This window comes from Crinia signifera, chromosome 3, assembly GCF_055691185.1.
Source record: "Crinia signifera chromosome 3, ASM5569118v1, whole genome shotgun sequence".
Classification (NCBI taxonomy): domain Eukaryota; kingdom Metazoa; phylum Chordata; class Amphibia; order Anura; family Myobatrachidae; genus Crinia; species Crinia signifera.
The window spans coordinates 146186053-146213193 of record NC_139219.1 but is presented as its reverse complement, the minus strand read 5'-3'; the positions used below and the strand labels follow the sequence as shown (position 1 = coordinate 146213193).

Sequence of the window (27141 nt, the reverse complement as noted above, 5' to 3'; positions counted from 1 at the left end):
TGGCTAACAATAGCCCCGCAGACCCTCCTGTGGCTGGGAGGTGCTGAGTAAGTGTGGGCCCCGTGGGTTACGCCACTGCCGCGTCTGTGGCCAGGACTCGATTAGTTTGTGCGGTCCTGGCTCTCGGTCTTCTCCAGGCTCCATCTCCTCCTGCAGTGCTAATGAAAACCGACCCTCACAAAATGGCTACCCCCATCCAGCAGACAGTTTTTCAGGGATGCTAGAGGAGGGGGCAGCCTCCTCTAGCATCCTTAAAAACAGTCTGCTATTAGGGGCAGCCATTTTGTGAGGGTCAGTTTTCGTTAGCACTGCAGGAGGAGATGGAGCCAGGAGGAGATCTGCGGCTCCCTGAATGTGGTGGTGGAGGGGTAAGTGGGGAAGGGTGTTTAACTTTACTTGAGGGGGCGGAGCTGCCAAAACTGGTGGGGATGGCGCTTATTCACTAAATATGCCACTGGGTGCAACAGATGTGTGCTTTGTTCATGAACAGCGGATGCATATCTTCTCAGATCCGAAGCATACAAAGAATCAGCAGACGCGATTACCATTCACTGCTGAATAAGGCCCAATGCTACTAACTGCATTTTTCTTCTTTACATATATTTCCCTTTTTTGTATTACTTTTCCACTTAAAAAAATAAAACTAGGACATTATGCCAGTAATACAAACAAGGTGTAGCAAACATTACCCATTACAACGTATTTATGCACCAGTGTTGGATCTGTCCCAGATTGTGTTATGCTGTTGAATCATTTCAATAACATAATTATATTTGCAGGATTCAGTGCCAATAAATACCATGTTGTTATTTTAAATGTATTTATAGTAACAGAATAGTGTGGCTGCAGATGGTCTAGCAACACTCAATTACAGATACGGAAGACTGAAAGCAGGGGCAAAAGCAGGATTTGTTAAAGGGGGCTTCCAAAGATGGGGTGGGACCTCTGTGGTATCTTAGATCTGCGGGCTCCCTACGTGGGAAGCAGGCAGGCAGCTGACATCTGCTGAGGTCAGCTGAATGCCCCCCGCATGTGCATCACAGATGCCTTAGCATGGGAACGCCAATGTTTTCATGGATACACCCATGAAACGCTGGGGTTTGCCATGGGCACACACACAGCTAGATCCTACCCTGAAACAGATCTCCCTCCAGCACAATAAACCCCCTGAAAGTTCTCCCTCCAGCACAGCAGAACCCCCCTCTGACAGATCTCCCTCCACCACAGCAAAACCCCCTTAAACAGATCTTCCCAACACAGCAGATCCCGTCTCAGACAAATCTTCCCAGCACAACAGAAGCCCCCTCAGACAGATCTCCCAAGCACAGCAGAACCACACCCCAGACAGATCTCCCCAGCACAGTAGACAACTCCCCAGACAGAGACAAATGGAAATACACAGCGCTAGTTGGAGGAGAAATTAAATACCATGGGATATTATAAATGAGAATGTTTATTAATTCATAACATAATCAATAAAAACACAATATAGAGGCATAAGAATTAGTAGGCAAATAAAATGCATGAATGGTACCGTGATATTGTGGCAGTCACTCACATGGGTGTGAAATGGAAAGTGCAAAGTCCTGTTCCTAGAATGACCTACAAATTTTGATTGGGAATACCCTCAAATGTAAATCTCAGTCATTCATTATTGCAGGGGTTCCCAATCTTTTTCGAATCACGGCACCCTAGAGTATCAGAGTTTTTCCACGGCACCCCTAGGACCAAAAATATATATAGAAAATTAAGTAGATTGTGTTTATATGCGTTTCTTAAGTTCATTTATATAGTAAAGGGCAGGATTTGCTTCTAATTGTACACATATTTATGATTGACAAACACCAGCACTGGTTTTGTCCATAAATAATTGATCATAAATAATTTGAATTGGTCCTGGACCACCAACCCATGGCACCCCTGCAAGTGTCCCGAGGCACCCCAGGGAGCCACGGCACACAGTTTGGGAACCATTGCCCTATTGTATCGATCCTCAATTTGCTGCTTGCTCATTGGGAGCCCTGAGATCCTGGAGTGGAGATTCATTTATGATGAGGAGGATCCTGATGTCCATAGTGAAGGTTATCAGAAGATCCTCTTTGAGCTGATGGTTCTAGGTCCGGTTTGTTACAGATGGTTGGAGCTTGAGAAATTGGGTCCAATGGAATGGCTGACACCAAGAAGAGGCTGGAGGTTGGCAAACGGATGCGTTTCGACAGTTATACTGGCTTTTTCAAAGGATCCCTCATAGAGACCTCGCCAGCACAGCAGAACCCCCCTCAGAAAGATTTCTCCAGCACAGTAGACAATTCCCCAGCATTGTTGTTCACTGGAAAATGGTCATAAGACCAAGTACCAGTTCACAAATTTCCTAGCGCTTCAATCAGGTTAGATAGACTAATAAAAATACTCAGTGTTTGTAAATAAATGACAAATATCTGCTGCTGCAGACAACACCTGTGGGTCTGCCGTTACCCACAATAAGATATGCAAGGAAAAAAAGACAAGGATGGTGTGTATTGCGCTGCTAGATATATAGTAGATAGTACCCAGAATATACACCTTTTGTGCAAGAATGAACTAGGACACACTGCTTAAGTAAGATACATTTTATATTCTAAAATATATCATAAAATCACATTGAAAATACATTTACAGAATCGCGAAAATACACATTCAAGAAAAATAAATAAAAGTAAAAAACCAAAGAATAAAAAAATATATATAAAACAAAAATATATAATAATGACTGATTCTGAATAGAAACAGGAATGGACTTTTTTTGGGGGGGGCTCCGCTGTTTATATAATGCAGGTTCAGTTGTATCCAGTGCTATAAGCTAGCATATTTATTTATTTATTTATTAACAGTTTCTTATATAGCACAGCATATTCCGTTGCAGACAGTGAAACAAAACAGGGTATTTACAGACAGTCAAAATGTAGGAGGGCCCTGCTCGCAAGCTTACAATCTATAGGGAAATAGGCATTGATACATAAGGATAGATACTGTATTCTTTATTGCATCGATTCCACCAGAACGCAAGGTTCTATGACTGGTTCTGGAATTTGATAAGCTTGCCTGAAGAGATGAGTCTTCAGGGAGCGCTTATAGGTTTGGAGACTGGAGGAGAGTCTTATTGTGCTTGGGAGGGCATTCCACAGAGTGGGTGCAGCCCGAAGAAAGTCCTGCAGTCGGGAATGGGAGCGGGTAATGAGTGTGGATGAGAGACGCAGATCTTGGGAGGAGCGTAGAGGTCGTGTTGGATGATATTTTGAGATAAGAGAGGATATGTATGTTGGTGTAGTTTGGTTTATGGCTTTGTGTGTAAGTAAAAGAATTTTGTATTGAATACGGTAGAATACAGGTAACCAATGAAGTGACTGACAGAGTAGCTTTGCAGACGATGAACGTCTGGCTAGGAAGATTAGCCTTGCAGCTGCATTCATAATGGACTGTAGTGGTGAGAGTCTGTATTGGGGAAGGCCAATAAGGAGACTATTGCAATAATCAATGCGTGAGATGATGAGAGCATGGATTAGAGTTTTTGCAGTGTCTTGTGTAAGGTAAGGGCAAATTTTAAATATGTTTTTTAGGTGCATGTGGCATGATTTTGAGACAGATTGAATGTGGGGTACAAAGGAAAGTTCTGAGTCAAGGATAACACCTAGGCAGCGAGCTTGAGAGGTAGGAGTGATTGTCATCTTCTCAACAGCGATAGAGATATCAGGTTGGTAACTACTATTTATTGGCGGAAATATAATTAATTCTGTTTTTGAGATATTAAGTTTGAGGTGGCGAGATGACATCCAGGATGAAACAGCAGAAAGGCATTCAGAGACACGGCTCAATACAGATGGGGACAGGTCCGGGGAGGATAGGTAGAGCTGAGTATCATCCGCATACAGATGATACTGAAATCCAAAGGAGCTGATTAGTTTGCCAAGAGATGAGGTATAGATTGAGAAAAGCAAGGGACCTAAAACTGAACCCTGAGGTACTCCAACTGAAAGAGGTAGCGAAGAGGAGGTAGAATCAGAGAAACGAACACTAAAGGAGTGGTTAGAGAGGTAGGATGAGAACCAAGAGAGGGCTGTGTCTTTAAGACCTATGGATTGTAGTGTTTGTATGAGAAGTGTGTGGTCAACAGTGTCAAAAGCAGCAGAGAGATCTAGAAGAATTAGTAGTGAACAGTGGCCTTTAGACTTAGCAGTGACCAGATCATTCACAACTTTAGTCAGTGCTGTCTCTGTGGAGTGTTGGGCACGAAAGCCTGACTGATGCGGGTCCATTAAGTTGTGCGAGTTAAGAAAGTGTGTGAGGTGAGTATAAGCAAGTCTTTCAAGTAGTTTGGAGGTGCATGGAAGTTGAGAAATGGGACGGTAGTTTGAGAGAGAGCTTGGATCAGAATTCTGTTTTTTTCAGAATCGGAGTAATAACTGCTTGTTTGAACAATGAAGGAAAGACACCAGTAGAGAAAGAGAGGTTACAGATTTTAGTTAAGATTGGAATGAGCACAGGAGTCAGAGATTTACTTATTTGCGAGGGTATAGGGTCAAGAGGAGAGGTAGTATAGTGGGAGGATCAAATGAAGCAAATGCTTCAGAGGGCTCAGGTATGGAATTGAGCATATCACCAACCGAGTTGGAGCATACCAATTCATCTCTGATCTTGTCAATCTTATCCCTGAAGTAGGAAGCAAGATCTTGTGCATGGATAGTGGTTGGTGGCTTGGGTGCGGGAGGGTTGAGAAGGGATTAAATATATTAAAAAGTCGTTTTGGGTTAGAAGCTTGAGCAGAAATGAGAGTTTGGAAATATGTTTGTTTGGCAGTTTCCAGGGCATAACTATAGTACTGATAGATATTCTTATATGTAAAGAAATCCATTGGACTGTGAGATTTACGCCATTTACGCTCAGCTTTGCGTGAGATATTTTGTAGGTGTCTCGTTAATTTAGAGTGCCACGGTTGGCGTCTAGGCCTACGTGGAGTGTGGTGGGTAACTGGAGCCACTTCATCCAGGGCTGTTTTGAGGGTTAGGTTTAGGTGTGATACCGCCATCTCAGGAGTAGTGAATGCAGAAAAAGGAGCAAGCTGTTGTTGCAGTGAGGAGGAGAGTACTTGAAAATTAATATCATTAATATTTCTGCGGGCTTGAGGTGGATTAAAGGATTTCTGTGTTTTTGAGTTAGAAGTACTAGAGGACAGCATGCAGGTGATAAGGTTGTGATCTGAGAGAGGGAAAGGAGAATTGGTGAATTCCGACACTGAGCACAGCTTAGTGAATATCAGATCAAGACAGTGGCCATCCCGATGAGTAGAGGAGTCAGTCCATTGGGAGAGGCCGAGAGAGGAGGTTAGAGAGAGTAGTTTGGAGGCATGAGCAGCAGATTTTGGGCTATCAATAGCAATGTTGAAGTCACCCATGATGATGGTTGAGATGTCAGCAGAAAGGAAGTGAGGGAGCCAGGCAGAAAAATCTTCCAGAAATCGTGTTGGCTGCCCAGGTGGGCGATAGATAGCTGCAACACGCAGCGAGAAAGGAGTGTAAGTTCTGATGGAATGTACTTCAAATGATGTGAATGTGAGTGATGGAACCTGTGGTATAACTTTGTATGTGAAGGATTGGGATAGTAATATTCCAACCCCACCTCCTCTGCTGTCACCAGGCCTGGGTGTGTGTGTGAAGTGGAGGGCACCGTGTGACAGGGCTGCAGGGGAGGCTGTGTCTGATTGTGAGAGCCATGTTTCTGTTATAGCCAGCAGGTTGAAGTTGTTTGAAATGAAGAGCATATAATAGTTAGCGGCGGTATCCACAGGCTGTTAATATTTCAAAAAGCCCACAATATAGTGTTTGTTAGTGGGTAAAGACATATGCACAATAACCGGCAGTCTATTAGCATGTGAGCAAACACGCAGTTGGAACAGGATTCAGCTGAGATATATTGGTTAGTGCCAAGGTTAGTTGAAGCAGTTTATAAAAGAGGTCATAAGGATGTCTCACCCCTTTTGGTGGCGATATGTGCTGGTACCAGACCCGCTGGTTACTCCGTTCGGAGGGGGCGGCTGATGGTTGTCCTGTGTGGAACCTCGGTGAGAACAGGAAGAGTAGGTACAGGCCCTGAAGACTGGCAGACTTGCTATGGCAGACAATGCCATATAAGTGCAAATTATCTGCCATGTTAGACCGTGACCCTCCAGTTTGCACGAAAAGTCATGGGAAAGTGATCTGGTTCCACGTGCAACGTGGATATGGGTTCGTCGATTGCGCTGACACAAAGCAGGACATCTTCATCCACTACACCGCCATCCAGAAGAGTGACCCAAGAAAACTATACCGAAGCCTCGGGGCTGGGGTTAGAGATGGTAGAGGAGAAAAAGGGCTCAAAGCAGTCATCGTCACAGGTCCTGGTGGTATTCCCGTTCGGGGCAGCAGATATGCCACCAGAAACAAGGGTTACGGGAGCCACCCACGTCCCAGAAGTCCTCTATGTGACTACTATCCAAAAGGCCAACCCCAGAGGGATAGTATGTATTCCAAGGAAATGGAAAGTGTGGCAGGAAACACCAAGGGCAGGCCTTATGTGTGTAGCAAACATTACTCTCATGCCCGAGGGCAGAACAAGCCAATGAAAAACCTTCTGTCACAAAGCAAAGTAGACACCAGACAAAAAGCCTGTCCTTATATGGCCACTAAGAGTCTGGCGTCGACAGCCAAGAGTTATCAGATTGGAGGGCCAGATGGGACTCGACGGCAGTGGATCTATTTTGACCAACTTAAGCAGTACCCTAACCGAACCCAATTGCCCCTTGAGGCAAACAGCGAAGAGAGTGATGATTATGATGAGGATAGTGTCCCAAACATGTTACAGAGTCCAGTAGGGCCGTTACTGAATGCGGGGTGGCCAATACTTCCTCCAACAGTAGTACCACCTTTGCGGTATAGGCAGTTGTGTTACTCTTCATGTTACTGAACATTTTTGTATTACTGTTCATTTGTTAATAATATTGTCGGCACTGTTTAAGTAGCCTGTGTAATGTTGTACCTCTTTTTGGAAAGTTATACCTTGATTCGGTAAGTGGACTCAGTGGTTCCGGAACTTTATAACAATTCAAGACACCTGTATCTGCATTGGTGTGCGCGAGGACACGCACATAAAAAAGTATGGGCGGATGTAACACCCAGGGCCGGCCTTAGGCATAGGCAAACTAGGCAATTGCCTAGGGCATTTGGAATGCTTAGGGGCATCAGCAGCTTCTGCTGATTAAAATGATATGCAGCATGCCTATATTCTGTGTGTGAGTGAGGCTGTATCTGCATATGAAATAGTGTATATGGAAATCACTGTAACATAGCATTCCATATGCAGGTACAGCCACAGTCGCACACAAAATATAGGCATGCAGCATATCATTTTAATCATCAGAAGCTCCTTGTGTGTGCTGGTCATAACAATGCAAATAAGACGAATTTTCAGCAAAAAAGGCACCCAACGTTAGCAGAACTGGCCAGGAGCTGCAAGACCTATTGAGTCAAGATGTATGAGGAAACATCTGTATCCAAGCAGAGGCAGAGGTCACAGTGTTAGCGGCTGTGCGAGTGCTGTCTGCGGGTGGGTTGGTTGTGCAATAGTGTTTGGCATATGTGTAAGGGGCATTATGTGTGTCATGTATTAAGGGGCATTACTGTGTGGTATTATCAGGGGTGCCGAGAGAAAGGGGTAGGGGGTACAAATTACCCAGGCCAAAGTCTGATGAGAGGGCCCAGTGGGGGCCCCGGGCCCCCTCCCCTTAATTGACAGCAGCAGCTGCAGCTCTTCTCCTCTGCCCTCTTCTCACTGCTTTGTGCTGGGTTGCAGTGTGGCCATGGAGGTGCTTAAAATACAATATTTTCTCAGGATTTATTTCTAAGGGTATAATGTGAATAATGTGAGGAGTAATGTATATAAGGTAAAGTGGTACTACTGTGTGATGTAACGTATAAAGTTACATCACACAAGTTGCACTACTGTGTGGCATAATTTGAATTGGGGGCACTATTGTGTGGCCATGCCCCTTCTCAGCAAGAACACACCCCTGTTTGGGCTGCGCACCGAATGTGTGCACTGTTACTATTTAAAATATTGCGGGTAGGAGCACCAAAATGATGACTGCTATGATGAGGGTTGATGGTGCTGGGAAAGGGGAGCAGGGTCAGAGGCAGAACTAGTGGCGGTGCTAGGGGGCACCAGCCAAAATCTTGCCTAGGGCATCATTTAGGCTAGGGCCAGCTCTGGTAACACCCTGACATTAGGTGACATCAGTCACCAGGTGCCACAGTTAGTAAGGGGTTAATGCCCCAGCACAATGTATGCTGCCAGCCCAGCCGGGGTTAATTGCAGCAGGGGGCGGGAGTGATCCCATGATGGACAGGCAGAGCAGGAAGAGGTAGAGAAGCCTTCAGGGAAGGACTCATGTGGAGTGCTTGGGAGAGAGAGGAACCCCATCACCACAGAGCACAGGTGGCAAGTAAGGGGTGCAGCAGCAGCAGAACCCAGTCCCAGAGTGAAGCAGCAGCAGCAGAACCCAGTCCCAGCAGCAGCAGCAGCAGCAGCAGCAGCAACAACAGAGCCCAGCAACATTGTGAGCCCAGCTGAACCCTGCCTGCTAATCGTGAGTGTGTCATTGTGATTTATGGGCTGCTGTGTCAAAGCAAATGGCCAGAGGGTGAGGGCATAGTTGGAGTTAATCCTTGGCAGACCATCTGAAGGAGTTTGTGATACCGTACCAAGGTGTAGCTGAGTGTGGCAATGCGAAAGCGCCCACACTAACGTGACCTGGAGGTTGCACCAAGGCCTCATCCATATAGAGACCTGCCTCTGAGGTTCCCAGAAAATACCTTAAGGACCAGGTTACTGTTTAAGGGTCTACATCAGAATCCCTGGAGTAATAGTGCCACCCGGTGGCCCAAGAGTTAAAGTACAGCCTTTCTTATAACTTGAAGAGAAGACCCTTATTAGTCAAAGTGTGATTTCGGTACTTGTGTATTATCTGGGTGCCCGATTTTTTGATTGTATGCCTTAACTTAGGGCATACAATCAGATGCGATGGACCCGATTTTTTCGGAAAAATCGGGTCGATCGCATCGCATGCAACCAAATCGCATACAATGCGATGCAATGGACCCGATTTTTACATTGGATCCAATGTTAAATGGTCCCCGAGACCCAATTTTACATTGGGTCCAATGTTAAATGCCCCCCAGACCCCATTTTCTATTGTATACCCACCCTGTTCATACCCCCACTATACAAGTGGGCATGGAGATGATTTTATATAGTGTGGCGAGCGCAGCGAGCCACCGAGCCCGAAGCATGGCGAGCAGATGCGGATAACTTAACATGTATAACGCGTCCGCTCGCCACGCTTTGGGCTCGGTGGCTCGCCACACTATATAAAATCAACTCCATGCCCACTTGGATAGTGGGGGTATGAACAGGGTGGGTATACAATAAAAAATGGGGTCTGGGGGGCATTTAACATTGGACCCAATGTAAAATCGGGTCGATCGCATTGCATCACATCGCATGCGATTTGGTTGCATGCGATCGACCCGATTTTTCTGACCAGATATAAAAATCGGGCACCCAGATATTACACAAGTACCGTGATTTTCTCCCTGGACGCTAACTCCGTGCACCGGTTCCGTTCAGGACTGGCCGGCCCTAGTAATAGAGAGTACCCGGGTACTGCAGGTTAGAATGTATTGTGATGATTGTTGATTATCGCTGAATTATTGTTGGATTTCTGCATTGTGATCATTGTGTGCTGTTGAAGTGCTTATTTTGTGCTGAATACTGGAAGGTTGGCGCCCCTAGTTACAGACCGCAGAATAAAAGGTCAGAATTGATATTTGTTGTCCCTCTTTCCTTGGTGTCCATTACGTGGAAGTGAGAAGACTCCTGACCGATAGGAAGAAGACTGGCTGTGAATTGGTTTCGGCACCTGCAAGCCAAGGTAATTGTGTTCCCGTTGCCGGTGGTTACACACGGTTTATAAAAGGGCCAGTCCATACGGGCACCACCACTCTTCTTGAGATCACAAAGTACTTCCAGTATTGCTAGCGAAGTGCTTTGAGTTTGTTCACTACCTGTTGCTGGGTTTTAATGATGCAGCAGACAGGATGTTGGAAGTGTTGTAGTGCACTGTGGAATCCTTCACATTTTGATCTCCTCCTCCCCTCTCAAAGCTCGTAGCTCCAAAAAACTTCCTCATCCTTCCATTACACCATTTCTGCTCTCTTCTACGCAGCATTAAATGGATGTCACCTGATTTCATTCCCAAATCAGCTCGCTTTTTCAGGTCCTGTGTGAAAAACCCAGGTCTACCCTGTTCACACTGCCATACACCCGTGTAATTCCCAGGAATAACCCTGCAAAAAACCCATGTGAAATTACCGAGGCATTACACCCGGGAATTTCACTCACACCCATTCACACTGAGACACGACACAGGAAATTACCGCTTGTGATGTTAGTGTATTAGAATGCTTAATATTTGTAGACACTTCTTTACTAATATGTGTAAGCCTGAATCTTCTGCGATGGTCCCTAGGACCAGGGGAATGCTGGGAAGTGGGTGGTCCTGAGGCAGTGTGTCTGGAGTTGGATGGAATAAAACAGCACAGAGGTGAATACACATGTCTCTGTGTCCTTATGACTGGATTTACAAACATTTGAACAAAACACCGCTTGCCCTGGCAAATACCCGGGTTTTTGCTGCAGTGAGAATGGGATATTAGCTGAAATTCTCGATTTTGACTTACTAGACCTACAGCTATATATGTACAGTACAACATACTTAATGTTATTTTCTTTCATTTATTAGAGTCTATAAATCTGTGTGAAGTCTCTGAGCGCATTCTGTCTTACAGTCAGTTATAACATTGCAAGCATACTAAGAAATTAATGAGAACACTGACACCTACTCACTATGTTTTTCCTAAGACTCAGAGTAGGCGGCTGATCTCTAGCAAATCACGACCTAGAATCAGCACTGCCATACACTACCCTGCTAACATGTCACTTACTAAAGAAAAAAATCACTAGAACTGCAGAACATGTCATGTTACATACGTTATACACAAAGCACAGTGGTCAGAAACCGTGACAATTCAATTTTAAACAGAGATGTGAGTGGACCTCATGGTTTGGCAAAACCCCCAACAATGTTTTCGTTATGGTTTTGGTAAAAACATCCTTAAGTGTTTTGGTCTAGTTTATTTATGTTTTCTTTTCTTTATCGATAAAAACAATTATTATCATGTCAATTGGTCAGGTTTATGTTAATATAGTTTCAATCAATGAATTGACCACCACAGTATTTATTCTCCTGTGTGAAATGGCACCTGAAACGCAATTCAAATCACGAGATCCAGTTTCAAGATCAGAGATCCAACCTTGCAGGAAGAAACAAAACCGTGACTCTATTGTACTTGGAATCCCAAGCGATACAAAACAGGACTGTTGGATTCGGAAACCTAAAGTTTGGGTGTTTTCGTTTTTCGGTAAAACCGAACCGGTCATTTTTTATTTTAATCAGTATTGATGCTGCTCTTGTTGCATCTCTGGCTGGAAAAGAACATTCACATTACTGATTTAGCCAAGTATAATTTAGCTTTGGAGCATACAGAGTATATCAATACAGCTGCAGGCTGTGTGCTTTTATCTGATTGAGTCTATAACAGTTCTTGTATAGTAATCAGCTGTTATAGTAATGTTTATAGTGCTACACACACACACACACAGAAACACCAGTGCTCCAGTGTACATGCTCTTCACAGCCATGTGCTTTGGTCTAAAAGTACAGCAGGATTTTGTTGTGTGCCTCAACTTTTTGACACTGATGCCTACTTATAAAACTGGACCAGGATACATATTTTCACTTGTTTCTCAAACATACTTTCATGGAACATCTCAGAAAGCTCTGCCACCTGGTACCTCCCACTGCCAGAATGAAGTGCTGGGTCGGGCGACCAATGGCGTGAGTTGAAGCATGGTGCCCCCCACTCTACAATGCCAGTCATTGTGGGCCTTCATTTCCCTGCATTGCCCACTTCTGCTACGCAGCCGCCACCTTAACAATTTGGCTGCCCTCTCCCATACAGGCAAGACCAGAATTTGATAACTATGCTCTCATCTCAATCCAATCACCCTAGCTATGCTCATGCTCAGTACTTGCTCCCATTTCCAATTAGAGGGCAGTTTTAAGGGAGAAAACAAATCCATCAACATTACAGAAGCCACATTCCTGTGGCCAGTGACTACCTCTTGAAGTAGAGCTTTGCCACCACTGTTCAGAGGAAGTAGATTTAGATATTTTTTATATTACTTCTATTGTGATTATGTTTATATAATATTATTATTTTAGGCTGGAATATCTTGAAATATTACAAAATAACTTAAAATAATCAATGTACATTAACATCATTAGACAGATGTTATGAACTGTAATATTACTATTCTGAAATAAATAGATGACACATTTATGGTGAATGTGGCATAAGTGAACATTTGGGTGGGATCCGGTTGACTTACAACAATGTCTAGGTAGTCAGTGAGAAAAGGTCAACACATAAAAAGATTGACACGTGTTTTTCACAATTTTACAATACCACCCATGTGGACTCAGAATGGGAACGGTACTTTGAAGCATGGAGGGGTGAAGCTCTGAAGGTCTACATGCTGAGGTGTTGACACAGAGAAACATGAAAAACTCATGTCGACCTTTTCATGTGTCAACCTTTTGACACAGTTGACTTTAACCCTGATGACTTAGACATTGTCTGTAAGCTATACCACACCCCAATTGGGCACTTTTACAGTTGAATCATTAATGCTTCTTTGTGCAACCTCAGAATGTGATACAGATAGGGCCACGCTCATCCATTGCGCCAGCGCGCCTAGGCAAGGGTTTCTGCGCACCACAAGTTGAAGCATGCCATACCATATAAATGCAATACACATCGCCACTGCTGGGTGGATAATGCTCCACTAATCCAGCAGTGGATTGATATACAGATGGAGCACCACCATTTACCGAGAATGGGACGCGCTTGCCCAGTGGCGTAGCTACGTTTTGGGCGCCCCCCCGCCGTTAGGGGGTGGGGGGCGCCCCCCTCGCCGACGCCCCGCCAAGCACCCCTACCCCCCTGCCCTGCCGCCCCGCTGCCTATGCAAACACCCCCCCAATCCCCCACAGCCTTACCTATCGCGCTGGTCCCGGCGGCTCCGTTCTACTGCTGAGGACCACCACAAAATGGCCGCCCCATACAGCAGACAGTTTCAGAGAACTGTTTGCTATATGGGGGCGGCCATTTTGTGGTGGTCCTCAGCAGAAGAACGGAGCCGCCGGGACCAGCGTGATAGGTAAGTGACAGTCTGCGGGGGATTGGGGGGGGGGTTTAACTATAGCACCGCAGCCCCCGGCGCCCCCACATGCACAGCGCCCCCCCCCCCGCGTTGGCTGCGGTGCTATAGCTACGCCGCTACGCTTGCCTGTGAGATGCTCGTGGCTTCAACTGTACAGTACAATACAAGCTCAGGTAAATGGGCCTTGTAATGTACAGTACTCATGTGGAGTGTCCGGGTCTCCTAGGCAAATTATTCCATAAACACAGTGTCCTGAAGTTCCCGTACCCGATGCTGAATACTGTGGGCTGAGTACTGTGAACACAAATCCAGAATGGAATGCTCTTGTATTTGAGAAGCTCAAGCATCTCATTTCAGTGAATGGTGCTGTGGCTCCATTTGAATGGGATCACCCTATATATACTCATGAGCACAAGTCGCTATCACCAGGTTGCTAGAGGATCAGCATGCCCGGGTTCAATTCTAAGAGTGAGATTTTTTAAATAATAACAATAAATATTGTACAATATATTTAAGTATTCCTAACAGTGCTGCTGTCTTGTTTAGGGCCGCTCAATGCCCTAATGGTGGGGAAAGACAGGGAAAAAACTCTTAAAATAACATGGATATATTACCAAAAAAATAAGAAAAGGATATAAGACAATAATATAATGATCTATATATCTAATAGGTGGCCACTATTATAAAATCATAAAGCAATAACAGTAAACTACAAATAATAAAACAATCATTAAAAAATATATATCATTTATAGTTGGGTAAGCAGATGGTTAGTAGCGACTCTACATGGCAATTGGTGCTGTGAAAATGACCTATAGTTTAGTAGCTTATGGTTAATTGCTCTTAATTACCAAAAGGGTTATAGGAAGTTCTGTGGAAGCATAGGGATACCAGCTTTATCCTCTAAATAGCTTGTTTATGGGCTAGTCAGTTATGGCAAGTAGATGTTATTAGTAAGCCTTGTGGTTACCTTGCTGCATATTCAGTTTGAGTTCATGTCTGGTCAGACAGAGATTAAGAAGGTACCTTACAACTTTTAGAAGACAGAGATGTCCTCCTGTGCCTCGCAGTTGCTGACGCTGAATGTCTTTAGGGCAACTTTATCTGGAGTGATACACCAGTGGATTAAATTTCTGTAGGGTAGAGAGTAGAGATGACCGGCTTTGGATCCTAGAGATCCGAACCCCCACAAACTTACCTGATCCGAGGCCGGATCCAAGGAGTTTGCAGGTTCCCACCATCTTTCCGAGTCCAAATCAAGGCTAAAACGTCATCATCCCACGTCAGATTCTCGCGAGACCTGGGGATATATAGTTCCGCCATCTGTGCAGTATAATACCATGTGTGCTGTCATGTGTGCTGTATCAGGTCAGGGGTGCCACCATCTGTGCCATATAATTCCTGGGGTAAGCCAAGTCTGCCGTATAATTCATGGGGTGCTGCCAAGTGTGCCGTATCAGTGCAGGGGTGATGCTAAGTGTGCCATATCAGTCCAGGGGTGAGCCAAGTCTGCCAAATAATTCCTGGGGTGAGCCAAGTCTGCCGTATAATTCATGGGGTGCTGCCAAGTGTGCCATGTCAGTCCAGGGGTGATGCTAAGTGTGCCGTATCAGTCCAGGGGTGCTATTAAGTGTGCCGTATCAGTCTAGTGTTTGTGCCGCCCACTTGTGTCGCTTATCATAGTTATCCAACTACTTCTGTGCAACCTTCTGGCCTAAAAACAGTATTGTGAGGTGTGAGGTGTTCAGAATAGACTGGAAATGACTGGAGATCAATTAATAATAGCGTAGGAGAAAAACACCTAAATAGTTTTTTTTATGCTTTAAAAAAAAAATGAGAACCCAAAACCCAAAACCCAAAACGTTGAGGGGGTGTTTTGGCAAAACCCAGTAGAACCAAAAACCTGAAGGTAATCAGAACCCAGAACCCAAAACGGGAAAAGTGGCCGGTGCACATCCCTAGTATAGAGTAGGATCCTGGAATGCATATGAGAGATAGATGCCTGTAACTCTTGTATTTTTTATGCGTTTCTCTGCCTGCTGTTAGCCTCAGCGGCTTTTCAGAGAGAAATTTTGTACAGTGCAAAGAGCACTAGCTGCCATTTTACATGTATATATAGTATGAATGCTGGTTTGTATGTGGGTATGCACGCGGCGTTTGCCTTTTGTGCACTTCCGGTTTCCTCTGTCCTTCATTATATTAATGCGGGGCTCACGTGTATGGGTTCGCGACATTTGTCACCCGCGCACTTCCGGTAAAATCATTACCGTTTCCGTATGGCGCAAATCATGATGTTATCCCTACTTTGTGTTTAGATCCCGGACATCTGAAGCCCACGGACATCTGAAACCCTTCTCCAGCACCCAGGCCATCAACATCCCTTACCGGCTCCCAGGCTGTCGACATCCTTCTCTGGATCCCAGAGCGTCGACATCCCTCACCGACTGCCAGGCAGGGCCGCCGAGAGGCTGGGGGGGCGGGTACATTTTACCTGGGCCCGGGCCTGCCAGGGGGGCCCAGGTCCGGACACACACTTTAAAAAAAATATTTATCGTGATGACAAGGACCTGTCCGCCACGCCCGCCCGCCCATGTGTCCGGCCGCCCGCCTGCCTATGTGTCCGGCCACCCTCCCGCCCATGTGTCCGGCCACCCGCCCGTCAGCTGCCCCAGCCTTCCCCTGTCTGTCCTTCCCCTGCACACGGAGAGACAGACACTAGAAGTCATAGTTCACCTCTAGCGTCAGACAGGAAGCACAGCTCTGCACTTCCTGGTAACGCTACAGAGCTGTGCTCCTTGTCAGAGACGCTGGAAGTGAAAAATGACTTCTAGCGTCTGTCTCTCTGTGCGCAGGGGAAGGCAGGGTAAAGCAGGGGTAGCTGCAGCTGATGGCGGGTGGCCGGACACACGGGCACATATTAACCCCTTGGCAACTAGCTAGAACCCCTGGCAACGGAAATCCCCCTTGGCAACGAGCATTAACCACTGGCAATGGACAATAAACCCCTTGGCAATGAGCAAGAACCCCTGGCAATGGACAATAAACCCCCCTTGGCAACGAGCAAGAACCCCTGGAAACGGACATTAACCCCCCTTGGCAATGAGCATTAACCCCTGGGAACAAATATAAACCCGTTGGAAACAAGCAATAACCCCTGGCAATGCATATTAATCCCTTGGCAACGAGCAAGAACCCCTGGCAATGCACATTAACCCCCCTTGGCAACGAGCAAGAACCCCTAGCAACGGACATTAACCCCCTTGGCAACAAGCAGGTAATTTATAATTTATTAGAAGCCTTACTGTGGGCGGCAATGTGGTGTGGCATAGTCAGTGTGTATCGACTTTTGTGTGACATCCCATTTTTTTGGGACGATCCTGCGGGAATTAGACACTGCATGCGTTAATTAGGCAGGCAGGCTGAGGGCATGGCCAGCAGTTCACACAGCACTGGCCATGCCCTCACAGCGACAAAACGGCGCCCAAAATGTTTTCCATATATTCCTTTCTCCACTGCCAAAGTTGGGAGGTATGCATTAGGTGTGAGGGGCATTGCAATGTGTGGCATAATGTGTCAGGGGCATTACAGTTTGCAAAAACAAAGTGCAGGTGTTATTCCCAAGTGGCGCCCTAGTAAGAAGAGTACGTCCCTGTTAATAAAGGGACGATCCTCTTCTCCGTATATGTGAGATATTGTATAATACCGCCACGCTCCTTCTGATCGGAAGGGGATCCTCTTCTCCATATCAGACAGACCAACCAAATGAGTGTATGTTCCTGGACCACCCGCAGGTAACCAAATTTCCTCCCCGATTATGGATACCGGAAAAAATGGATATAAAGTGGCACATAGAGTAATACCATTTATTCAACAAAGAGCATAAAATTACAGTAAGTGAGGTAGACAGTGGCTAATTACCAAGTTGGTGGAGAACTAGGGTGAACCAAGTTCTCTAAAGCGCATGGAAAGGAAGGTAGGTACCCGGGATGTACCTCCACGTCCAGGCTAATAGGTAATAGATCCAGTGTCCAATCCTCAATAAAAACAACAGGCAAACAGGAGCTCCAAGCGCGCTTTCGATCATCTGCTGTGACCTTCTTCCCTTTGAAGAAGATCACAGCAGATTGATCGAAAGCGTGCTTGGAGCTCCTGTTTGCCTGTTGTTTTTAGCCAGCTGAGAGGTACAGAGCGAGCAGGCGCTGCGGCGCAGATCTATCTGCTTACCACCCTGATCCCTGCCTACGCTACAGAGCGGTAAGAATCATCTTTGGTAACAGGACGGACACTGTCACTGACACCTTTGTGACAGAAGTCCTGTTCCCATTCTGTGTCTGTCACTTTTTACTCATAACCAAGGCGCCATTGCTGCAGCTATTAAAGTGTGCACACTAGCCAATCTATCACTGTGAACTACTGTATCTCTGTCCTGAAAAGGAGAAAGGACACCATGGGCCAAATGTAATAGGGTGAGAGTTTCAGAAAGTGAGAGATTTTGTGAGAGTTTTTCCCATTTTTTTAAAGCAGCAATCATTTACATGGCAAAAATCAACCTAGTTTTGCAGTGTAAATGATTGCCACTTTAAAACAAATGGGAAAACTCTCCCAAAATCTCTCACTTTCTGAAACTCTCACCCTATTACATTTGGCCCTATGTCTCAGGAAAAATTGGACTGATACCCCTTCAATCCTTATTCCCGCATCAATATTAAGGGGAAAAGTATATCCATGTGTTTATTTCAAGCGGTCACCTATCAGTGTCATAGTGACACCTCAGCTTTTAAAGTGTTTGATCATATGTATGTAATGTTGTGATGTAAGTTTGTTTTTTAATAAATTGTAAATTTTCCTTGTTTCACCCAAGCGCCCCACGTTCTTTTCTAGTTTAGGTATGTGGTAATTTCCTATCCACCACATAAATAATGTATGTTTCCATTTAACCTCTATTTATTCTAATGTCATAATCATCACAGCAATACATCCACTCATATTGACGCTTTCCACATTTAACCTAGGGGCATTTGCCGACATGACGTGCATTGAATGATACAACAAAACATTATTAGCGTCCTTATAAATAATTGTTGGTGGCATAGTGCCCCCCCTCACCCCAAACAAATAAACATTGGTGGCATAGTGTGCCCCCCCCCCTCCCCACCCAAATAAAGTTGGTGGCATAGTGTTCTTTCCCCTCCCCCTATTGTCGCCCCCCCCCCCCCCAAAAAAAAAGTTTCATCATTGGTGGCTAGTGGACCCCCCTCCCAAAAAAAGTTTAACCATTGGTGGCTAGTGGACCCCCTCACCCTAAAAAGGTGTAAAATCATTGGGGGCTAGTGGAACTCCCCCGTGCAAACAATCGTTGGTGGCACAGTGGGAGCAGAAAAAAAATATATACTTACCCAGTCCAGTGTCATGTCCTCTCATGTCCTCTCACTCCGGCAGCGTCCTCTGAGTGAAGAGAACAGGCACATTGGGGGGGGACCAGGAGGCAGCGTCAGCCAGTCAGCAGGACTGCTGGTAGGCATCGGCGGGGCTCCTTGGCGGCGGCATCTTCAGTCGCTCAGATAAAGCCCTGCTCATCTGCCCTCGATCACGCATGCGGGAGATGAGCAGGAGCTTTCTGAGCGACTGCTCTGAAATGTCCGGCGGGTCCGTTCTGAATCTTGGACAGATTCAGAATGGCGGGGGCGCGCATGTAAATCACTGTATGGGCTGAGTGATTTCTTAAGATCACTCCGAAAATGACTGCATATCGCCCTGTGTGTGGGGCCCATAAGTGACATTCCCAGCAATGGCGGAGCCCGAGATGGATCTCCCTAGGAATGAGGCTGTGAGCAGTGAAAGGTGAGTAGCCTGGGACAAGGGGCGCCAATTATGGTAGTTTAGCGTTAAAGATTGTATGCAGGCACATGGCTCTTTGGAGCTTGTTGGAAATTGCCGGATTGCTGCTGGTTGGGAAGGGGCCCCATAACAGTTCAAGTTTCAACACCCCCAAAAATGTAGGTCTGCCACTGGCCATTTCCTTAAATTTATATTATTCTATTTTAATGTGCATTGTGAGGATAGGGTTTCCATGACTGGACAAAGTACTCAATGGCCTTTATTCTGGTTCACTCACAATGGCAACTTCCTTCTCAAATGGACAAAACCGTGTGCACTACAGAGGGGCAGATGTAACTTGTGCAGAGAGAATTAGATTTGGGTGGGGTTTTAATTTGAAGTGAGATCTATATTGCAGTGTAAATATAAAGCAGCCAGTATTTTCCCTGCACAGAAACAAAATACCTCACCCAAATCTAATTCTCACATGTTACATCTGCCCCCCTGCAGTGTACATTTTTTGTCCATTTGAGAAGGAATTTATCTTTGCAAGTGAACCAGAATGAGGGACAATGTGTGTCTAACCATTGATTCGGACAATAAGGGGAAGGTGTGGGGCTTTATCAGTGGCGTAACTAGAGAGGATGCAGGGGATGCAACTGCTATGGGGCCTGGTGACTTGGGGGGCCCAGAGGTCCAGCACGCATTCCCCTGCCCCCTTTTGATTCAGTCTTTCTTTTAAAATATTTTCGTCCCCTGGCCACCATCCTGTGCCCTAATCCAGCACTGCTCGGAGCAGGAGACCCAGCTCCAGGTGCCGCTGTGCAGGATGGGTCTCCCAATTTGTGGGAGCAAGGGTCTATTCTGCCTTGATGGACTGTTGGATGGAAAGTGGAGCTCTCGGCCAACTTGTGATGGATCCTCTCTAGTTGTGTGGCCTGGAAGATGGATATCAGTTACGTGGCCACTGGAGGTGTTTCCAAAATGTACTTCCCACTTGGTAGATGGATGATTGTGGGGCAGAGTCCCAAAATTAGGGGTGGGCGAGATTGCTCCCAACAGTTGATCAGTGTAGAGCCCAATTGGGCTTGGGATGATGTTGTCTCCCAATTGCTGGAGGGGGAGGGGGAGAGGGGAGATGATGGAATCCTCACTGTTGTATGACCGTATCGGACCCTTTGGAATACAGTCCACGGTCTCTTGAAAACAGTGGAATCCTGCTGATCGGTGGCAAACCGCAAGGGGTTAGAAGATGGGTCCAGAGTGTAGGACAATGTCCAGCAGACAGAGTCCAAAGTGCTGGTGGGGTCTCCAACACGTTTCGCTGCTTTCCCACAGTGCAGCTGATAATGCACCACACTCGTACACACTGACTGCTGTATAGCACAATGCTTCCTGTGTTTTCTTTCTGTTTATTACAGATGTAGCGCCGCTCACAGTGCTGGAGCTTGCCAGACCACCCCCAACTGGCGATCGGACGCTATATCTGACTGGGACGTGCGAGTCCCAGTGTCCCTACTGCAGGGGACACGGGGGGAGCTCCAGTTGAAGGGGATATGCGTGTGTCTCGTGCGCGCACATCCCCTTCCTGTGGCTGGCGGGGGCTGGAGGCTGGTGAATCTAGCACCAGTCCTTGCTTAATGAGAGGGGCTCCATCTGTACCTTCTTTTGTTTTGTTTCCCTTTCCATGGTTCTGCCCGTCTCTGTCAAGACTGGCCCCTTTGTTTATTTCTTGCCTATTTTACCTACTGCCCCCTCATAATTTTTTTTCCTTGCCCCTCCTTGGCATGCTTCTTTCCTGTCCCCTCAGATGCTTTCCATCTCCCCAAGGATGCCGAGAGGCGGGGTGGGTACTAATTACCTAGGCCTGGACTTGCCCTGATCCGCCCCCCCCCCCCCCTTCCGTCCCTCCCGGGCAGCCACAGCACACACTTACATCATGTGCTGTGCTGACAGCAGGCTCAGCATGAGCAACTCACTGACATCGTGAGAGCTCATGCTGAGCATGCTGTCAGCACAGTACATGCTGTATGTGTGTGCTGCTGCTGAGGTGGGGGGTGGGCAATAACACTCCCCCCTCGACTTTAGAGTGTTTTCACCCGCCTTAAACATTTTGGGGGTGTGGCCTAATCACGGTGGGTGGCCACACCTCCCATGATTAGGCCACGCCCAAGAATCTTACTGGGACCCGTCATACCTCTCGGCAGGCCTCCCTTCTTAGTTTCCTTCTATTCTTTAAGGCCCAAACACATTCTGTGATTTTGAGATAAAAGCAGCTCAGTTTCAATGTATACTGTAAGCTGCTTTCAGCTCAAATGCCGCCCAGTGTGTATGCACCTTTACTCGTTCTACTTCATGGTCTACCTTCTTCAGATGTTGCTCCTCCTCTGTCCAATCCCAGCAAAGTATCAATGGCCAGGTGGGTGCACATTAGGAAAGACGTGCACGCACTTGTCTGAATCCACTGGTGACTGGACATAGGTGCACCCAGCAGGTGACCGGTGACAGCAGCAGGTATACACATCATACATCGCATGCAAGTGCTGTTCTAGCGAGATTACCTAAATTTAATCAGCCCACATCTACAGTATATAGATGACAGATTAGGACGTGGAGCACTTAGGCTTTGGCTGTATTGCTCTTTGACCTAAAAAAAATAACAGTTTTACAAATGTGGATTAAATTAAATGAAAATATAGTTAAACAAAAATGACTCCATTACATGCTAGTGATAATCCATAACTTGGAAACTTCTGTTTAATGCTCTGCATAACATTACACGGACATATATAATTAAAATAGAAAAAAGTTCTATATGGAAGAGGTGTGACTAGGGATGCTTAGCTTGGGGCATTAGGCATTGGCTTCCATAATAAAAAAAACACACACACCACCAAACCGGCCACACCGCACACCGCAGGTGCTCAGACGCTGCCCAGCATTAGACTAAAATCTAAAATGACAGTCTAATTCTGAAACTCCAATCCCGGGATTGGCCGCCCTAGGTGTGACCTATGTAAAAGTCAACATACTTTCATAGGAATGTCGCAGTCACGCGTCACACCTCCTGTTTTCAGTGGGGGCATGCCCTGCGCTCTTTAAGCTGTTGGCATGCCTCTCGTTCCTCCGTCTCCCATAAATATGCATTGTGCATATGTGCACAGCATCCACAGAGTAGCATCCACTATAGCCCATGGGTGATTATCTCAAAAAAGCAGAACTGTCCTGTGAAAATCATGACAGTTGGGAGGTATGGAATTAACCCTAGAACACATACAAGGGTAATAAGATACCCCAATTAAACTGTTGAAATTACTGCCTGCCAAAATGATGTATATGTTCTAAGGTTAAATACACCCCTTGCTATCACTTTAAGCCAGGAACTCCTTGCATTGCAGATCACATTCCAGAAACATTTCAATTTCTCCAATAGTGCTCAATTCAGTGATTATAGAGCACTGATTATATGGAGTAGTGCTGCACTGCTTTATAGGGTATAGGTCAGGGCTGGGCAACACTGGCCCTCCAGATGTTGATGAACTACACATCCCAGCATGCCTTGCATCAGTTTCAGCATGGCCACATAGCAAAACTAATGCAAAGCATCCTGGGATGTGTAGTTCACTAACATCTGGAGGGCCGGTGTTGCCCAGCCCTGGTATAGGTCATTAGGTTTACCACAGGAAGGTTGTGAAAAACCCACATTGACCTATTGACTGTCAGCCTTCCCCATGTCGACCTAATGCTTGTGTACCTAATGACCCTGTCAATCTAAACCAGTGGTCAGGGAACTCAGTCCTCTTTACCCCACGCAGTGCACGTTTTGCTGGTCTCCTCACAGAATCACAAGTGAAATAATTAACTCCACCTGCGGACCTTATAAAATGTGTCTGAGTAATTAGTACACCTGTGCACCTGATGGGTTACCAGCAATACATGCACTGTGTGGGGTAATGAGGACCGAGTTCCCTGACCACTGATCTAAACCCATGTCAACCATATGATCCCAACCCCTTTATAGCCCCCCAACCCAAGTAACAGAAAGGGTCTTAACTTACTTACCCCAACCGGTCCCCTTTTCATTTACTACACAACAACAGCTCACAGAGAAATTTTTTGTCCAAAACTAGGTAATATCATTTTGGGAATATTCCATTGCTGGCCATGATAAAATATGCAAGCTATAAATATTTCATATAGAATGTATAGTTAATGCATAAACATCATTGATAAATATTATGGAGAAAGCCAGAGGAGGAATTCTCTCTGTATATACATCTGATTTCCACTGATTTGGAATGCATTATTAATCTTTGTGTTCTGCAGCTACTGGCACACCGAACATATCTCCTCATACGACGTCTTTTATGTTGCATATTTATGCCACTCTGTGACCTAAAAAAGCATGGACTAGAGGTAATTCCGATAATAAATACTGTCACTCACATATACATTCTAATCATTGGGCAAAATAATAATAATAATCCCCAATGTACCCATACTTAGGGTGTACATATTTCTGTATGGCTAGAAAACTGCTATAAGACAGATACTGTATGAGACATGTAGGCAGATACATTTATATATAAAATATAGAGATACATAAATCAATACAGTATGTGATAGTTCGATTAACATGAAATAGATGAGTCAATATGTAATAGATAAAAAAGCTATGAGAAAACGAAATACATTTATCTATGGTATCAATAAAATATAAATACATGTACATGAGATTGATCTCTTATTTGAGTTTATAAGTTACAGATAGACTGATAGAAGTGACATAGCTAATAAATCAATCGCGCGATATTTACTAAATAACTCACCAGCCATCCCAAAATACATGACAGAAATGAATTAGAAGAGATAGGTAATAAATAACAAGCAAACACTAGACCCCTCAGTCCAGCACCCCATCATATGGTAAGCCAGGAACAATGGCAGAGCCTTAATGTCATCATATATATTGCTACAAAGTTTTACAACAATTGTCACATTAAGTATTGCACTTCATGGCATATCATTGCATACAGTGAGGACAAGACAGCGGGCTATGAACGCGGAATTAGTTACAGCTACAGTATGAGACGCTGACACTGATGTCAGACAATGATATGTCAGCCGTACAGGTGCAGGGATAAAGTGCTAGGCATTCCACACACATGTATGAAGTGACAGCGATGACACATGCTAGGCTGTCACACGTGCAGTATGCGGCATACAGCTGTAGACAGAGGCAAGCGCTGATTTACTGTACCTGGCTGCCGCTTGTTCTCCATGCTAGTGTGTATGGTGTCAGTAATGAGAGCGCATAGGCACCGGGGCTGGTGACTTCTATCCCGGCACTAATCCCCGAATACCAGCGCTAGACTGCCAGCTCTCCCTCCTACTCCAGCCTGTGCTGCTCCACCTCTCCCTGACATCACTGCACTATACCTCCTGTGCCTTCCCTCCAGGGGGATTAACCCTTGGAAACCCGGGGGATGACAGTGTTTGCCTAATAAAACAATCACATACCAGGTTACACGGTTACCAGCAGCCTAGCGTATGATGAGGCTAAAAAGCATCATCATAGTGTAAACCTGTAAAACCAAGTGATCATAGCCTAAGCCTATGGCACATATGCCATAACTACACAGTAGCACGACTGGCAATTAGAAAACCAAAATTTGAACAGATGGAATTGAAATAAAACACTGTACATATCAGGGTTGCCGACTTTTAAATGCTCCTCTCCGGGAGAAGTACCTGGAGTGACGCTACTTATTCTAAAGGATATATTATATATATGGTTCTAAATCCCGGTGGTCAAAATCCCGGTGTTGAAAATCCAGACGCCGGAATCCCGACCACCGAAATCCCGACAAGGGGGGGACGTGGATCGCTACGCTCGGCACACTAATTTATTCTCCCTCTATGGGTGTCGTGGACACCCACAGAGGGAGAAAGTGTCGGGATTTCGGTGGTCGGGATTTCGGCGGTCGGGATTTCGTATACTGAGATTCCGACCGCCGAGATTGTAACTGCATCCCATATATATATATATATATATATATATATATATATATATATATATATATATATATATATATATATATGTCCAGGTAGACCGCACTCTCACCATCCAATTACAACAGCTGGGGTGTTCATCAAGAGGTATATATGTGAACCATATAGCCTCATAAATAGTCCAAGTATCCCAGCAACTTGCTGCAGGGAAAATGAACACTCTCCAAATAGATTCAATAACTTAGTCCATCAGAAATGGTGGTGTAATAAGACAATTTATTCCAAGAGGGTAAATTCAATCATCCTGCCCCGACGTTTCGGTCTCAATCAGACCTTTATCAAGGAGCCTATGATTTAAACAATAGTAACAACAAAATCAGGGTGTATCCAGAACATAGCAAGGTATACACCCAAACATAATATAAAGATAACATACGTTTTAGGATGCATCAAACAAGGAGCACATGGAGCTTCAACGTCAGCCCAGGAGCGGGGGTACAGCTACAATAGGAGAGTGGCCCAGGTCCAGCTTTTATACCCCCCTAGTGAGTGCAAAATAAGAGACACGTGCGTCTCAATCAGCCTCAGCGCCGTAATCGCGCTGCCGCACTTCCGGTGGTGCCGGAAGTGCGTCCGGCCGGAAGTGACGTTCCGTGGAACGCATGTGTCAATGCGTACCCGGAAGTCACCTCCAAATGAAACGCAAACAATCGCGGTGATGCGGCTTGGATGCCCAGCCGCATCATCCGGCCAACAAATGATATGGGGTTATTAAAGCGCACATTAATAGCATTGGAATACTGAACATGTAAGTTCAGTTAAACAAATGGGAGTATGTATGGGTCTTGATGCTAATCAAGATAGTAAAAGTTATGGCCCGCTCGGTGATGCGCAGAGAAAGGGATTGCTAGCGCCACCTATGGGGTACTTTGTATATATTACCCATAAAGTTAATGTTAAGCTAAAAGTGTGCTGTATATCAAGGGATAAATGCTGGATCTATAAATGGGACAGAATACGTTGTGAACATATGAAACTACTGTCTACCAAACATCTCATAGTAGGATGTTAATGAGTAACTATATTATGGAGTGCGTTCCCATTTAAGGAGTGCCAAGACTGGATCTGGGTTTTCCACAAAATCAGCAAATACAGTTATGCAAATTTTTCATCAGGAATCTATCAAACAGGACAATGAATACACTAAAGGTGGGGTCACAAATGGAGTTTCTATGATTGGCCATCCTTTCGCGAAATTTACGCGTGGTCATGCCCACGTAGGCCAGTCCACATGGGCAGTACAATAGATACACTACATGGTCCATCAAACAGTGTAATCTATATTTAATTTTGATTGGTTTCCCCGAATGGGGATGGGGGAAAGTGGTGCCAGGTGTCATGCTGTTACACGTCGTGCATCCTGTGCAGCGAAAGCACCCAGGCCGTGTAGTGTGCAACCATGTGGTCTTTGACTCAAGATTCGGGCTAGCAGTAGGTCTCATGAGTAGCTGTTTGAGATTAGGGCTTTTTTTGTATGCCATCATTGGGGGATTATGATGTTGTAATTTCAATGTCGGGTCTGAGGACAATACTGGCCAATGTCTCTTGATACTGTCATGGATTTGATGTGCGGCATGATTATAAGTGTTCACGTATATCATCCGTTCCTTCTTTTTAGTTTGGGTTGCATTTGTGACTGCAGACGTTGTTTGTTTTCTTTTGAAGTTAGTCCTGGCTTTCTTTAGGCATCTGGTGAGAGTCAATGTGGAATAGCCTCTCTCCCTGAACCGTGTCGTCATTTCTTCAATCTGTTTTTCCATCAAATCTAAACTGGAGTTATTCTGCATCACCCTCATGTATTGGGAGATTGGTAGATTTTCTTTTAACGCCGGAGGGTGTTGA

General features: G+C 45.4%; 1 protein-coding gene across 1 annotated transcript in view; it reads right to left on the bottom strand.

Annotated features, from left to right (window-relative positions):
- TPD52L1 (TPD52 like 1) overlaps nucleotides 1-24655 on the bottom strand; it is a 120234-nt gene extending 95579 nt beyond the window's left edge. The window contains exon 1 of the mRNA XM_083176680.1: nucleotides 24488-24655. Within this exon, the coding sequence (XP_083032806.1) occupies nucleotides 24488-24509 (22 nt within the window). The 5' untranslated portion in view covers nucleotides 24510-24655. The remainder of the gene's footprint in view (nucleotides 1-24487) is intronic.
- Between the last annotated feature and the right edge of the window lie 2486 nt (nucleotides 24656-27141).